Raw genomic sequence first — 15,426 nt, forward strand, 5'->3', positions numbered from 1 at the left:
CCGACTTGTCCAGCCGACGGTTGGGCAGCCGCCCGCTTGGCGCTTTATCCCTCTGCGCCGGGCCAACGGACGGGCTCCCCCCTCCCCAATTTCTTGCCAGCAAACTCCTGCCCTCACACCCCCCCTCCCCAAACTCTTTGCCCCGCTCTCTCTCTCTCTCTCTTTCTCCCTCCCTCCCTCTCCCCCCCTTCCATTATTTCTGCATCTCGGCGATGCTTTCCGGGGAGACTCGATCAGGATGAGGAGGACGAGGAGACGGGCGGGGGGGGGGGCTCGGGGGCCGTCTGGAAACCTCCTCCTGGCAGATGCTCGGCGCTCGCCCGCAGTTGCCACCGACGCGCGGGAGGGGGAGGGGGGACGCAGCAATAATCCGGAGTAGCGAAGTGTAGCGAAGGAGCGTAAAGCTCCCCTTCGCCCTCTCCGCCCCCCCCCCCAATTAAGAGGCTCAGTGGGTGGAACGAAGGGGGGGTGGTAGCTGAAAAGGTGGGGCAGGAGGAGAAAAGGGGAGAGCCGAGATAGAGGATTTGGGAAGGGGAAGAAAGAAGAAAACCGGGGAGGGGGGGCAACCTTCTTCCTCCTCCTCCTCCTCCTCCCCCCCCTCTCCGTCTCATTCGGGGTCCAAACGCGAGGATTTGGTCACCCGCGCGCGCACACGCGCCTCCACCTCGGCCAGCCGCGATGTCTTTCCCCCAGTTTGGCTATTCCTACAGCGCTTCTTCACAGGTGAGTCCAGCACTTCGGGAGGGAGGGAGGGAGGGAGGGATGGGGGGGGGGAAGACCGGACCCCTCCTTGGGCTAGAAGTTCAAGAGCCCACGGTCAGCTTTTACTTTTTTGAGGGGGAAGGTTTTCTTTAAAACAAAAACAAAAAAGTCCCACATTTGGCTTTTCTTGGTTTGCTACTCCCAGCAGTTGGAATGAAGAGGCGCCAGTGTTCTGATCATTCCCCCATAACTCCTTCCTTCCTTCCTTCCTTCCTTCCTTCCTTCCTTCCTTCCTTCCTTCCTTCCTTCCTTCCTTCCTTCCTTCCTTCCTTCCCCATAATTTGGTCCTTCCTTCCTTCCTTCCTTCCTTCCTTCCTTCCTTCCTTCCTTCCTTCCTTCCTTCCTTCCCCATAATTTGGTCTTTCCTTCCTTCCTTCCTTCCTTCCTTCCTTCCTTCCTTCCTTCCTTCCTTCCTTCCTTCCTTCCTTCCTTCCTTCCTTCCCCATAATTTGGTCCTTCCTTCCTTCCTTCCTTCCTTCCTTCCTTCCTTCCTTCCTTCCTTCCTTCCTTCCTTCCTTTTCACCCATCCACCCATCCATCCATCTCGGGACCATGGATCAGGGACCCCTGCGCTTCGCGGCTTCTCCCCCCTTCCTCACCTCGGTTATACCCCTCTACCTAAGGAAAGCGAAGCCGAACTGCGCCATCTGGGGAAGGGGGCTGAGGAAAGGACGGGCCCTTCTAATCCCCGTTATTGGCCGGAGAGCGAAAACAGATAAGGATCGATCGCTTTCCTTCCCGCCCCCCCCCCGCCCCCTTTCCCTCTTCCTCTCCTTCATGGGTTGGGAAGGTGGAAAGCGAAAGTTTGACCAATCAATCCAGGACGTCGGAGGGCGCTTTTTTTTCGAAGGGACGAACTTAGAAATTGGGTTGACTTCGGTGAAAAGAGTCGCGCAGTCGGTGACTTTAGGAACGGGATCGCTCGGGAGTCACGCCCGATTTGAAACCGGAGCCCTTCGGCGATCAGCGGGGGTCTCTGATTAACTGGATATTCCGACTCCGGGGGACTTCATTCCGGGGTAACTGGCCGGAATCCGGGAGCCTTGTGGATTTCTTAGGAGAGATTCCTGCCAAAATATGGATAACGCAAACAGGCAAACATCGCCAAATCCCTTTAACCCCCCCCCCCAATTTCTCCGCCCTTCCCCCCCGTTATTTGCACACCTGAGTCTACATTCATCCTTCCTCCTTTTCTTTCTTTTTCTTTTTAAATAATCTTGGTTAATTCAGAATTCGAGGTTTTTAAAAAGAGACTAGACAGTCAGTTGTCTGAAATGTTATAAGTTCTCCTGCTGAGAGCAGAGGGCTGGACTAGAAGACCTCTAAGATCCCATTCTATTCTATTCTATTCTATTCTATTCTATTCTATTCTATTCTATTCTATTCTATTCTATTCTATTCTATTCTATTCTATTCTATTCTATTCTATTCTATTCTATTCTAATGCTGACCCCCCCCCCACTTCCCTCCCTCTTCTTTCTATTCCCCTTTCTACATCCGAAGCAACCCTTCCTCTCTCTACCCAGCCTACTCTGGCTGATCCCAGAGGCTCCTCCGCTGAGTAAACCTGCCTGTTCCCCCTCCCCCAGTTGGGCATGATAATTTGCGGGGTGGGCGGGGGTGGCGTCTTTGAAGTTTCTCCCTTCGGCGGGGCAAGATGGCAAGTCCGCCCGCGCTCTCGCAGTGCTGAGCAATTCTTGGAATGAGGATTTGCGTGGTTGACTTCTGATTTACCCGGGGTTTTTTTCCCCCAGCTTCCTTTGCTATTTTTGTTCTCACCCCCCTTTCCTCCCCCCCCTTCACAGGCTCTCTGGGCCTGCTGGATCTCTTCCTGTTGATTCGGAAGAACGCTTCACTTGCGGTTTGTGTGTGTGTGTGTGTGTGTGTGGGGTAATATCAGGGGCTCCCAGAATCAAAGTCTTTGTAATTAATCCCAAACTTACTTTTACTTCCTTCCTTCCTTCCTTCCTTCCTTCCTTCCTTCCTTCCTTCCTTCCTTCCTTCCTTCCTTCCTTCCTTCCTTCCTTCCTTCTCTTCCTTCCTCCCGTCCCTCTTTTTCTTTTTTCTTTCTCTTTCTCCTCCCTCCCTCCCTCCCTCCTTCCTTTCTTGCTTTTTTCCTTCCTTCCTTCCTCTTCCTCCCTCCCCTCCCTCCCTCTTTTTTCTTTCTCTTTCTCCTCCCTCCCTCCTTCTCTCCCTCCTTCCCTCCCTCCCTCCCTCCTTCCTTCCTTCCTTCCTTCCTTCCTTCCTTCCTTCCTTCCTTCCTTCCTTCCTTCCTTTCTTGCTTTTTTTCCTTCCTTCCTTCCTCTTCCTTCCTCCCCTCCCTCCCTCTTTTTCTTTTTTCTTTCTCTTTCTCCTCCCTCCCTCCCTCCCTCTCTCTCTCTCTCTCTTTCTTATGCAGCTTTTCGTCTCGGCCAGCTCCAGCGCCACTTGCTGTACTTCGGCTTCCCGCGCGGCCTCCGACGTTTCCTCGGGGTCTTCCCAGTCGGCGACCCTCGGCTGCCCCTCTTACGAGAATCGGCTGCTGGCCGGATCCAGAACGGAGCTCAACGCGGCCTTGGGGATCTACGGCTCGCCCTACGCAGCCGCCGGGGCCAACCCGGGTTACGCCAACTACCTGCCCTACAACGCCGACCCCTCCAGTTTCTACACCGCCTTGGTGAGTGGCCTTCCCGCCGCCAAGGAGTCGCGAAAGGCGCTAGTCCCTGTTGACCGGGGAGGCGTCCAGTCAGCTTAGATTAGAAGTTAGAAACGTTCAATTCCCACCAGAGGCCAAACGGGGGTTTGCTTAAAAACAAGCCTGTGCCTCGGGGGATTCAGGGCTGCCTTTCTCCCCGAGCGTGGGGGGTGGGTGGGGTGGGGGGGGTCACGCGCGTTAAGAGAATCCTTTTCGCGGAAATCTGGAGGGCTCCCAGCAGAGCCGAGGCTGCCCGTTTGGTACCAGGGAAGCCCTGGAGAACACGGAGGCCAGATCCTTTTCCCCAGGGGGCCTTTTCAGTTTTATCCGCGTTTCTCTTCGGGGAGATCTATTGAGGCCCGGAGTCCCGGAGAAGCCAGACGAGCAAGAAGGGCAAAGGATAGTACGGATGCCTAGGGAAGTTAGGGAGACCTGTCAGTTGTATTAATAACTTTGGGTTGTAAGTGACTCGGAGGCAAGGCCTCTCTTCCTCTTCCTCCTCCTCTTCCTCCTCTTCCTTCTCTTCCTCTTCCTCCCCCTCCTCCTCCCCCTCCTCCTCTTCTTCCTCCTCTTCCTCCTTCTCTTTCTTTTCTCTTCTTTCTCCTCCTCTTCCTCTTCCTTCTCTTCCTCCTCCTTCTCCTCCTCCTTCTTTCCTCCTCCTCCCTCCCTCCTCCTCCCCTTCTCCTCCTCCTTCTCTTTCTTCTTTTCTCTTTCTCCTCCTCCTCCTCTTCCTCTTCTTTCTCTTCCTCCTCCTCCTCCTCCTCCCCCTCCTCCTCTTCTTCCTTCTCTTCCTCCTTCTTTCTTTTCTCCTTTCTCCTCTTCCTCTTCCTTCACTTCCTCCTCTCCCTCTCCCTCTTCCTTCTCTTCCTCCTCCTTCTCCTCCTCCTTCTTTCCTCCTCCTCCCTCCCTCCTCCTCCCCTTCTCCTCTTCTTCCTTCTCTTCCTCCTTCTCTTTCTTCTTTTCTCTTCTTTTTCCTCCTCCTCCTCCTCTTCCTCTTCCTCCTCTCCCTCTCCCTCTTCTTTCTCTTCCTCCTTCTCCTCCTTCTCTTCCTCCTCCTCCTCCCCCTCCTCCCCCTCCTCCTCTTCTTCCTCCTCTTCCTCCTTTCTTTCTTCTTTTCTCTTCTTTCTCCTCCTCTTCCTCTTCCTTCTCTTCCTTCACCTCCTCCTCCTCCTCCTCCTCCTCCTCCTCCTCCTCCTCCTCCCAACGTCTTTTTAAAAATCAGCCCCAGAGAGTTCCAATAAAAATAACAAAAAGAGGGGAATACTGTTCTGTCTTGCAAAGAGGCAGAAAGAGGTGGGGAGAAGAAGGCAGAGCAAGAGAGAGCAGAACAGCCCTGAGTCACCTGGCTGTCAGAAATGCCCAATTCTAAGCAAGCTTCCAAGGCTTGGATACCATAGCTTTACAGCAAGGGATTGTTAGACACGGCAGACCCAGATCCTGGTGTATAAAGGGAAGTCTTGCTCACTTTTTGATATGTCCTTGTTTAGCACCTAACAGAACCACAGAAGGGACTTTGGAGGTCTTCTAGTCCAATCCCCTGCTCAAACACGATTTACCTATGTGATGTTAAACCAGGATTCACTACGCCACGCCCTTCGGTCCACGGTTTGCTGGATATTTGTTGAATAAGTTTTATAGAGCTGCAGGACTCCAAATAATTGATAACCCTTGATTGTTGCCTCCATGCTAGGCACTGAGCCAGAAGTGAGAGAGCCTACAAAATAGTTCAGTGCAATGTATGTACCTGATTTCTACATTGGAAACTGGGGGAGAGGGGTATGAAAGAGGTGAATGCACACGCTTAGCCTTTTACCTGGTTCCCCCCCCCCACCCTTTCTAGAATTCTCAGTATGACCTGAAGGACAGCTCACCGGCTTTACATGCAGGCATTGCTCAACCAACAGCAGCTGCCTACTATTCCTATGACCATTCTTTTGGGCAGTACGACAGGTAAGAGGTTCTGCCCTTACATCTAGCACAGTAGCTCTGTTCCAGACGTAGTTGACAAGTCTACCTGGGGGGTCCTCGGTGCTCTCCCAGCTTGGTTGCTATTTTGCAGGCATGTCATTACCCAACTAGGTAACATCATCAGTGCTAGAAGGGAGGGAGGTTTGCAGAGAGGAGGAGGAAGAGGAGGAGGAGGAGGAGGAGGAGGAGGAGGAGGAGGAGGAGGAGGAGGAGAACTGTGAGGGCCTTGCTGCTCTCTGAACTTGGTTTCTTGCAGATGTTTCATTATCCAACTAGATAACGTCATCAGTGGTAGAGTTTGCTCTCTGTTTTATACTACTGGCTTGCCCTGCCAATGTTGTTGGGCGTGTTCTTGACAATTCCTTGATTAGGCTGTGAAGCCACTAGTACATAAACAGAGAGTAAACCCCTCTCTTTTGTAGCATTAGGAATTATGTTGGGACAACTTCCTCGTCTCTTTGGATAGTCTGTGAAGTTTTGTGTTTTGGGCCTTGGAAGAAGTCATCCCAGCTCATTTCCATCTGCCTGTTAGGTATGGCACAGTGGACTTTGGCAATTCATCCAGACGTAAGAATGCAACCCGGGAAACCACCAGCACCCTCAAGGCATGGTTATATGAACACCGAAAAAATCCTTACCCAACCAAGGGCGAGAAGATCATGCTGGCCATCATCACCAAAATGACCCTCACCCAGGTCTCCACCTGGTTCGCTAATGCCCGCCGGCGACTCAAGAAGGAGAACAAGATGACCTGGTCTCCTAAAAATAAAATGGCAGATGAGCAGAGGGAGGAACAGGGAAGGAATGGGGAAGACTCTAGCAGCGACAGTGAAGACAAAGGTAAGTATGGAATGGTAGTATCCTTTTTCCCCCCTCTCTAGAAATGGGAGATAAATTCGCATAAGAAAATATCAAAGATGTTCCATCCTAAAGTCCTTTCAGTACAGCAGTTTACGCTCTACACTAGCCAAGGAGAGGACTTCATGAGTTCTAGAAAACTGGCTGAAATCAGCCATTTCCCAAGAGTTTTGAAGTTGGGACCTTCCCCACATTCCAAGGTCTTTATTCTAATTCCCAGTTAAACCACTTAGAATACCCTAAATCAGTGATGGCGAACCTTTTAGAGACCCGAGTGCTCAAATGGCAACCCAAAACCCACTTATGTATCATTGGGTGCCAGGTGGGTGTGGCCCATTGGGTGGGCGTGGCCCATTGGGTGGGCATGGCCCATTGGGTGGGTGTGGCTGCAGTGGTAATGGCAGACTGGGTGGGACTAAAAAGTTCAATCAATTCCAACACTGCGAGATCTTTACTTTTCCCGCGAGAAATTGAAATTGATTGATTGATTGAACCTTTTTTTTTGCACACGGTGGCAGAGGACTAAAGCAAAAAGGGGTTATAAAACCCAGCTGAAGGCCTAGGACTGGGGTGACGGCGCATGTGCCCACAGAGAGAGCTCTGCATGCCACCTGTGGCACGCGTGCCATAGGTTCGCCACCACGGCCCTAGATTGTGTGTACTTCAGCTCCCATCAGGCCTTGTCAGAACAGCCCCTTAAGGATGATGGTACTTGATATCCAACATCTGGAAGGCAAATGTTCCCAGCCCTGACTTTGAACTCCTATCCTGGATCATTTTTAAGGAGAATCACTTGCTTCTTTGTTTGCCCTTCTCTCTGGCAACTGCCTTCAACCCTGAACTGTAATCACCTTCGTCTGATTGTAAGGGTTTGTTTTTAAGTATTATGACTCAGTTTCTTATCTCTACAGGGAAAAAAACACCCTATCCAGCCCTCTTGGTGGGATGATGTTATCAGGTTATTTTGTGGTAGTCCCCAAGAAGCCAAATTACCGACATCTCGATACATAAAACCAACTTGACTTGCTCTTAATGAGCTCCTTAAGGTGACTGTTTTCTGTTCTTTATTCCTTTTTATTTCCAACCATAGACTCCAAAATCTGCAAAGAAGAAAAGGAGTTGCAACTGAGTGATCTGGAGGACTTAGATGAGGAGGAACCAGGCCTGAAGGTAGAAGATGAGCTGAAGGATGGCCTCCTAATTGGCAGAGCATTGACCGAGTCTGAGAAGAACAGCTCTACTGGGAGCTCAGCCAGTCATTTTCATGCTTTTTCATGCGCCAAGCAACGTTCCCCAATTACAGGGGACTTTCTTGGCCAGAAGGAGAATAACACAACAGGAAGTCCTGCAACGCAAGGCCAACTCTACGAAACTCCAGAGAAGCCACGCATCTGGTCCCTCGCTCATACGGCAGGAGCCAGCATGATTGTGGGGTCTGCCAGCCACCCTGCTCCAAGGACAGAGAGCCCTGATTGTTTGGTGCTCAGGGAAAGGTGCTCTGGGACTGACGGACAATGCAACCTTGCCAGAACACAACCCATCCATGAGAAGGCCTTGGAAGAGCTGCCACCATCAGCTAAGATCTTGAAGAGTTCAACCTTCAACCTACAGTCCATTGCACTAAACTATGCGTCCTACCCCATGCTAGGGGAGACATGTCAGTATGCAACAGGAGCAGAAGGTAGTTACCATGGAAGCCTTTTCATCTTGTTTTATTTTCAGACTGTCCTTAGTTTGGCAAAAGAAAGAACTTCATGTAATGTCCGGAAGTCCAACACAGATGTTGAAACTCGGGAGAGACCAGTGAACACTTAGCTATTTTATGAAGTAATTATGTGTCTAGCATCCTTGTCTCAATTTTGGCAGCATGAAGGAAATAGGGCACCCTGCTTATTTTGAAAGAGGCTGAAGAATTTAAGCTTTGTAGGTCAACTTTGGAATTGCATAGAGGAATATCACGGGTGGGCAGAAACCTCCAGTTTAGGGTCTAATCCAGAAATGTGTCTATCTTTACCTACAACTCCAGTGAAATTGGCTAATGTACATGTGAAATGTGATGGCTTGCACCAAATTAAATTTAACTTTTCTTGACTGATGTGGGAAGAGCAAGCTTCAGCTTATGATTAGCAAGTGGATACTTCACGCCTTAAATCGGGCGAGGAATCGATTTTCCTTTTTTATTTTATTTTTTTTAAATTAACTACTTGTTGTTGTTGTTGTTTATCCCTAAGGATTGAGTGAAATTGCAGTTTGGTCTTTCTGTGGTTTGCCATCACAGTGGTATATGGCCACTGTGAGAAGTAGCAGGCTTTGGTTACTTTTTTCTTCCCTAAGCATTTCTATATAAAACACCCCAACTGCCGTGTGAATTCTATGATCAACCCTTCTGAGGCATAACACAAATTCTGAAGCAAGTGAGTAGAGCTATTTGGGAACAATGTCTTGATATAGTCTCCTTACATCAAAAGTGTCCAACCTTGAGAACTTTAAAACTTCTGGACTTCGACTCCCAGAATTCCCCAGCCAGCCATGAGAGTTGAAGTCCACAGATCTTAAAGGTGCCAGAGTTAGTGCTAAACACGTCTTCAGAAATCTTTTGTATATTTATCTAAAAAGACAATGAAACAGAAAACAAATAAGTATTTAGGGCTTTATAAGAAACCTTGGGTTAATGGGGTATAACATATTGGAATTAATTCAAAACTGTACTGATATCTCTGTTGTTCTTGTTGTTATTCTTCCATTGAGTTGTTCCTACGACGACACCATTTTTTGCAATAGGTTAAAAAAAAGCACTGCTTATCTTATTCTTAGATTAGGTTAGATAACCTTTATGGTCGTTTTTTTTTTCTTGTAGGCACAATGGCACACATTAAAAATGAGATTGAGTTGCTTGCTCTCAAAGTGTACACATACATAACACACATTTTAGAACATACTACACACAAAATATGTATAGAACTAAGTAACATATAAATATTTTTCACATTCCATCCTGAATCACCTCGCGGTTGGTGATATACAGATGTGATCTTCTCTAGGAAATTGTTTAGACATGCAGCAGGCAGTATCCACAAGCAAGTTTACAGAAATAATTATTTGTGTACGGTTTCATTATACTGTAGCTGGTTTTAATGGTGGAATGCAACCAGGGAAATGTTCACTCAGAGAAACCGGGATGAGCTGGTGCCAAATATCTCATGAATGGACCTTTCTTGCTAGCAGAAAAGGCACTCCTAGAAAAATGGATAGAAACTGACCAAGCTTCTTTGCCTCCTCTGAGCCTGGAGTCATTGGAACATTGTAGGAGATACTATAGAAAGAAGCCTGAATCCATGACAACTATCAGTCCTTTTGTATGAACCAATACTTATGTGGATTCAAGGTTCTTCTGCTCCAGGATGGGCAACTTGTAAACCAAAGCAACTTTGCATGTCTGAGTGTAGCCTAGGATTTTTGGGGTGAGCCAGTTCCATCCAAAGCTGAGAGACGTTTCCATTTCTCTGTTATGACAGGATTTAGGAGGAGCATCCGGGCTGCTCAGAGTTCTTTGGACCTGAGTGATGTTTGCCTCAGTCAACATAAAGAGAAATTGAGAACAGCTTTCCGGCCGGTGCTGAAGAGGTGAAAAAAGTGAGTCGCAAAGCTGTTGTGTTGTGTGGAGAATATCCTTGATAGCAGGCTGTGATCAGTTCCCAACATCCTTGATCCCAAGTTGTGTTGTCTGAAGGGGGGGTGTCTTCATTCAGGTTTGGAGCCTCCAGCATCCCATATGCTCTGGAGCTATTTTGTTATGAGTTACTATTTCAATAAAGGGAATTATCTTTGCAATTCGTTGCATGCTTTCTCTTCCTTTTTTTATTTTGGCCAGAAAAATGCTATTAGTGGATTCATTCTCATCCTAAAATTGAGGGTTTGGAGAAGATTTCATTAAACCGTGAAAAATAAGAAAGAGGTAAAGGTATTTGAAGACCATGTTGTTCAAAATCCAAATTCAACTCTCTCTGCTTTCATATCAATATATGAAAAAAGGCCAGCTGTTCTCTAGCAGTACATTGGTCCTGATAGTTCCTTTACTAAATGATTAAGATCGCGAATACAGTACTTTATCAGAAATACTTTATCAGACTGGCTGATGAGATCCCTTTTCTCTCTTTCAGGTCATTGAAAACCACCATGTTACTTGAACTTCTCAAGAAGGTATGGAAACATCAGGCTTCCAGGAAAGACACCCGTTATCTCTCTTTGTCTGTCTCATTTTCTCTCAACACTCTTCAGAGTATGAATGACTGTTACAGCTTCTCTCGTCAGAGGAAGGGAAGAGATAACACAACTTTTACCATCACAAGGCCTACCAGAAAACATACATAGGAACTGTTTTTTTCTATGTTATACGAGCATCTCTCATGCACTACATTTGTCATCAAACTACATTAATTGAATTATGACTCTCCAGTAAAATTCTGCCAATGTATTTTTGGCTTTTTGAGAGATCTTGGCGTCCGTTGTAGATCTGTGTTATTCTCTGCATAATGGAAACTAACAATGTGGTTATTGAACCAATCTCTTTCTTTCTTTTTTCTTTTTCTTTTCTTTTTTTTTTCATATCCCAAATATGTACGGGATGTGTGGGTTTAACATCCTTCCAACAGGTTTTCAGATATTTTTTTTTGAATACTTATTTTCCCCCATTGTTAATTTAAGTGTGTTTGTGTGTCCCGTTTCTTCAAAAGAGTCCTTTCTTAGTTCAACCTGCACATTTGTTCATTATTGCCTTGTACAAAGACACCACGGAAAGTATTTTTAAAACTCTCTAATTAAAAATCCAACAACTGAATGCCGTTTCAGAAAAATGTGAAATGTAAGAGACAGGAAGTACGGGTGTGAGAAAGAGAGAGGGTGAGGAGGGAGGGAGGGAGGGAGAGAAAGAGCACACACTGAGTTTCATTACGATCAGTACTGATTGAATTCTCTTAGTTTTGTTTCTTATATAATATTTTGAAATCCTGGTTTGGACAATTTCCTTACTGATGTGTTTTTCCCACTATCTATCTACATGGTTCAGATTTATTGTACACTCACATTTATTGTGTCAAGTAAATTCAGCTTGAGGGGGGAGGTGTATATTGAACCTGCATCAGGATATAGGGGCTTACCATTGTGACGTGGTTCACACATTACACTAAGTTAAGTCCCTCTGTTTGCCCCTTTGCCTGTCCATCTGTCTATCCATCTGTCCACTCTTCTTTTTTCCACCCTAGCCATGACAGAGGCTTCCAGGATTTATCCAAAGACTGGAGCATTCCTGGTGAGACATGTCTTAGCCATGAATCACAAATCTGGGTCTCACTTAATTGATTCTATAGTTTGGTACCCGTTTTCGAGTTTTACAACCCTCTAAATCTGATAATTTCGAGGCCAGAGCTAACTAAACAAGGGCATGAGCCTGACTCGGATACCATGGACAGCTCCAAAGTCATCAACCTGCTCCAATAAAGGTCTAAGAAAAGGTCTAAAGAGAAATGGTGAGCAAAGTTGCTGTCAAGGAGATTGGGACTATTCAGTGGCATGGCAATCTCACGACCCTTATCCTTTCTGGACTGAATTTCTTATTCAACCAATCTCAGTGCTTTCTTTATGAATAACTCATCCTAATTGGCATGAAAGTTTGTCTGTGAATATCTGCCTGGCTTGTCAATAGGGGCAACAATATTTCCTTTAAGGCAAGGAAGGGATAAAGTAGGACATTCTTAGTGGGTCATCATCCCAGTTTAGTTAAAAGAGGATTATTGCCCGACAAAGTTGAGGCAGAAAGAAGTACATAACTCGGCATTCTTTCTCCTTAATTAAAAGTGTCACCAAACACTCTCTGGGCAGACAAATATATAGAGCTGAAGCCCAGAGAAGAATGAAGCCTTTGTTCCTTGACTCATTGCAAGCAAGGCCCATAATTTAATCACTGTGCTAATTAAGAGGTCATCTGCAGATCAACCCAAGCCTAGCTTTCCCCCAAGTTCATCGGGGTCAACATTTTACAGTGTGTCAGTTGTGATCAATATTATCCAATGGTTTCTGCTTTTATAAATCAGTGGGATGGATCTTGGTTATTGAGTGGAGACTGGTACATGGATCAGGAAAGGAGCAGAAGATGAAAAAGTGAAGTGTGGAAGAAAGACCAGGATTGGAGATGGGTTAAAAGTCTACATCTTCAGAACAGTGGCATCCAAATATTTAGGGAAGATTCTTAAGTGTGTGTAGCTGATGCACATTTGATTTCCACAACCAGGAGAATTTATAGCCCTGCAGACGAACCTTTTCCAATAGATACGTTTTGTTTGGAGAGAGATGAAAGCGCTGATCAAACACGGGTGCATTATTTGAAATGGGAATTTGCACAATAGGCGGCCATATCTGAGGTCCTAACCTTTCTACCAGAGTCCTCACCATCTATGGAGATTCTCCATCATCCAGGTCCATGGTTGTCCCAAAGGTGCTTTTTTAAAAGGCAACTTTTAGACTTCCTTTGTTTTTCCTTGAAGATGTTTCGCTTCTCATCCAAGAAGCTTCGAGAGTCCTCAATCCAATTTTGCTGAAAGGAAACTACACATAATTCAGCAAAAATTAGGAGTGATTCCAAAAATACATTTGAGGGTCAGTTAATTCATACAGCTAACTTCCAGAAAGCATTCAGCAGCTGCCTTTGCCTCTTGTAGCATTCCTTGAGCAGTCGCTAAATAAATGGTTGTAACTTGAGGATGACCTGTAATCGAAATTGGACCCTTACTCCCCAAATAACATCTGTTTTATAGATTATTTCAATGGTGGTTGTAATTTTTTTCACACAGTTGTCAGCTGCTTTCGAAGCACATCCTGGAACAAACGTAGTCCCAGCTATGTTTTAGTGCATTTACCAAAGGAGTAAAAATAATAAAAAAAATAAGCAGAAATGTTTATGCTCTGCGGTTTTGCTGAGTGTCACTTGGTCCTTGGCAAATGAAAAATACATTATGGATGATTATTCACAGGTAGTACAGTTTTGATAAAAGTCTGAGCACAGACATGGCATTGAAAAAGCAGTTTCTTGAGTTGAAAGTGGTACATCTGGAAATCTATATGACCTGCCCTTCTGTTCCAGAACAGTGTAATGTTTAAAAAATGATTTTTTTCATCCAAACTCTCAAACTAAGCACCATTTGATGATATATGTGTACTTTACATATGGATGAACCCTTTATTCCTAATTTAGATCTAACTCTAATCCAACTTCGTAAATTGTCATTCAGGTACCTAGGTGTGATCTATTCATCTTTTCTGTTATGCCTCTCCTTTCTGACATCCTTTTTGGGAGAGGACAGGAGATCAAGGAAGGAACAACCCAAGCCAAGGGCTGACCTGCAGTTTTCAGGCACAGAAATTAAGCTGTAGAAAGATAAACATGATTTCAAATCAGATTTTGAAGGATTAGTGCTTGTATTAAAGAGTATTAGCCCCCCTTCAGAGGCTTTTGCATGGCAGACCTCTTGATATCTCCACCCAGTCTTTCTCAAGACGTACGTACACCAGGTAATATATTGATATTCCATCAAATGGTCCCATCGTGTCTTTTGTGCCCTGAAATCTAGAAACAAATATCAGTGGAACCAGCTATTTAAAGCCCAAGACTGGAATCATCTAATGTAATGCAAAACACAGTTTTGGCCAATTTTGTCCTAAGGATAAAGATATGGCACACAAGCAGGCTACCTTGGAGAAAAGCAGACTATGGATCAATGGCTTTGATCTTTTGAGGTTTGATGTTTAGAGGAGGAAAGTGAAAGGTTTTTTTCCAAGCTGGACCATTACTCTTGACCTCAGTTATGGAAGCAACCAGCAAGGCCACCTCCTACTTAGGGGTGAATATGAGAAGCCTACCTACCCTTAACTCCCACACCACCCAAATCTTTAGCCACCAGGCCAACAATTTCCAATCGTTGTTCTTGGTAGAATTCCAACTCTGTTGGTTTTCCTTATGAAATTCAAGAGGCATTGATTATAGGTCACCCTTAACGTTACAGCCAGTGAGGTCTGATGAATCAACGACTGAATTAAGGCGACCGATCAGGAGCCTTTTAAGATTTGCTTTGATTTTCCCCTTCCCTCTTCTTCTCTTATTATTAAAGGTCAGAGAGGCCTTGCTGCAGATTATCCAGCTATCTCCAATTTCCCTGCAATCTGTCATTCCAGCAAGATATGTATCGCAAATCTCTCAAAATATAATCTTTTGGAATCATATTCTGAATACTGTTTTGATTAAAAAAAAATCAGAGCTAGGACTGATGTGGAACTAATATAAAAAAGACTAGATGTGTGGTGAGCAGACGCCTTCCATGTTTAATAATCAAAATAAACTAATAGGTTCAGCCAGCTTGCTCTTGTTAAAAAAGAAAGAATGAAAGAAAGAAAGAAAGAAAGAAAGAAAGAAAGAAAGAAAGAAAGAAAGAAAGAAAGAAAGAATCCATGCATTCATTAAACCCAATGATTAAAATCTGTTGGAAGGTCTTTATTACATAGCAGGTTTTTGAGACGCAAACAGGGAAGACAACCGGATAGATTTTTCTAGTTTTCTCAAGCTTGTTTTGTCCTATATAGGGATTGCTCGCTCCAAAATAATGTGTTAGATGTGGTTTTTGGTTCTCAGAATGAAATTAAGTCGTGTGGCAGGGAAGGGACTTGAATAGAGCTTGACGTAATGCTTGGATCCACCTGCGTTCTTGGATGACTGCCTTAATCATTCTGAGGTCTCTGGTTAGGACTTGCAAGAGTTTATTTAAAGTACTAGCACCGTTTTACAAAGCCCTAGTAAGACCACACCTGGAATACTACAGCCAAGTTTGGTCACCATGTCACACAAAAAGATGTTGAGAGTTTAGAAGAAATTCAGAGAAGAGCAACTAAGATGATCAAAGGCCTGAAGGCTAAAACGTGCGAAGAACAGCTGCAGGACTTCGGTTTGGCTAGTCTAAAGAAAAGAAGAAATAGGGGGGACATGATAGCAGCATTCCAGTATCTGGGGGGCTGCCACAAGGCAAAGGGGACAGGTTGTTCACCAGAGCACCAGAGGGAAGGATGAGAAACAATGGTTGGAAACTGATCAAGGAGAGAAGCAAGCTGGAATTAAGGAGAAA

At 45.6% G+C, this 15,426-nt stretch overlaps 1 protein-coding gene across 1 annotated transcript; it reads left to right on the top strand.

The window, feature by feature from the left end:
• Positions 1 to 678: 678 nt before the first annotated feature.
• Positions 679 to 9,890, top strand: IRX6 (iroquois homeobox 6; the record flags this gene model as incomplete). The annotated part of the gene is made up of 6 exons (XM_083370347.1): positions 679 to 723; positions 3,161 to 3,418; positions 5,277 to 5,386; positions 5,937 to 6,244; positions 7,353 to 7,943; positions 9,778 to 9,890. 6 exons carry the CDS (start codon positions 679 to 681, stop codon positions 9,888 to 9,890), a joined length of 1,425 nt encoding a protein of 474 aa, XP_083226473.1.
• Positions 9,891 to 15,426: the final 5,536 nt, after the last annotated feature.

Source organism: Vipera ursinii (genome assembly GCF_947247035.1).
Source record: "Vipera ursinii genome assembly, chromosome: 10".
NCBI lineage: Eukaryota > Metazoa > Chordata > Lepidosauria > Squamata > Viperidae > Vipera > Vipera ursinii.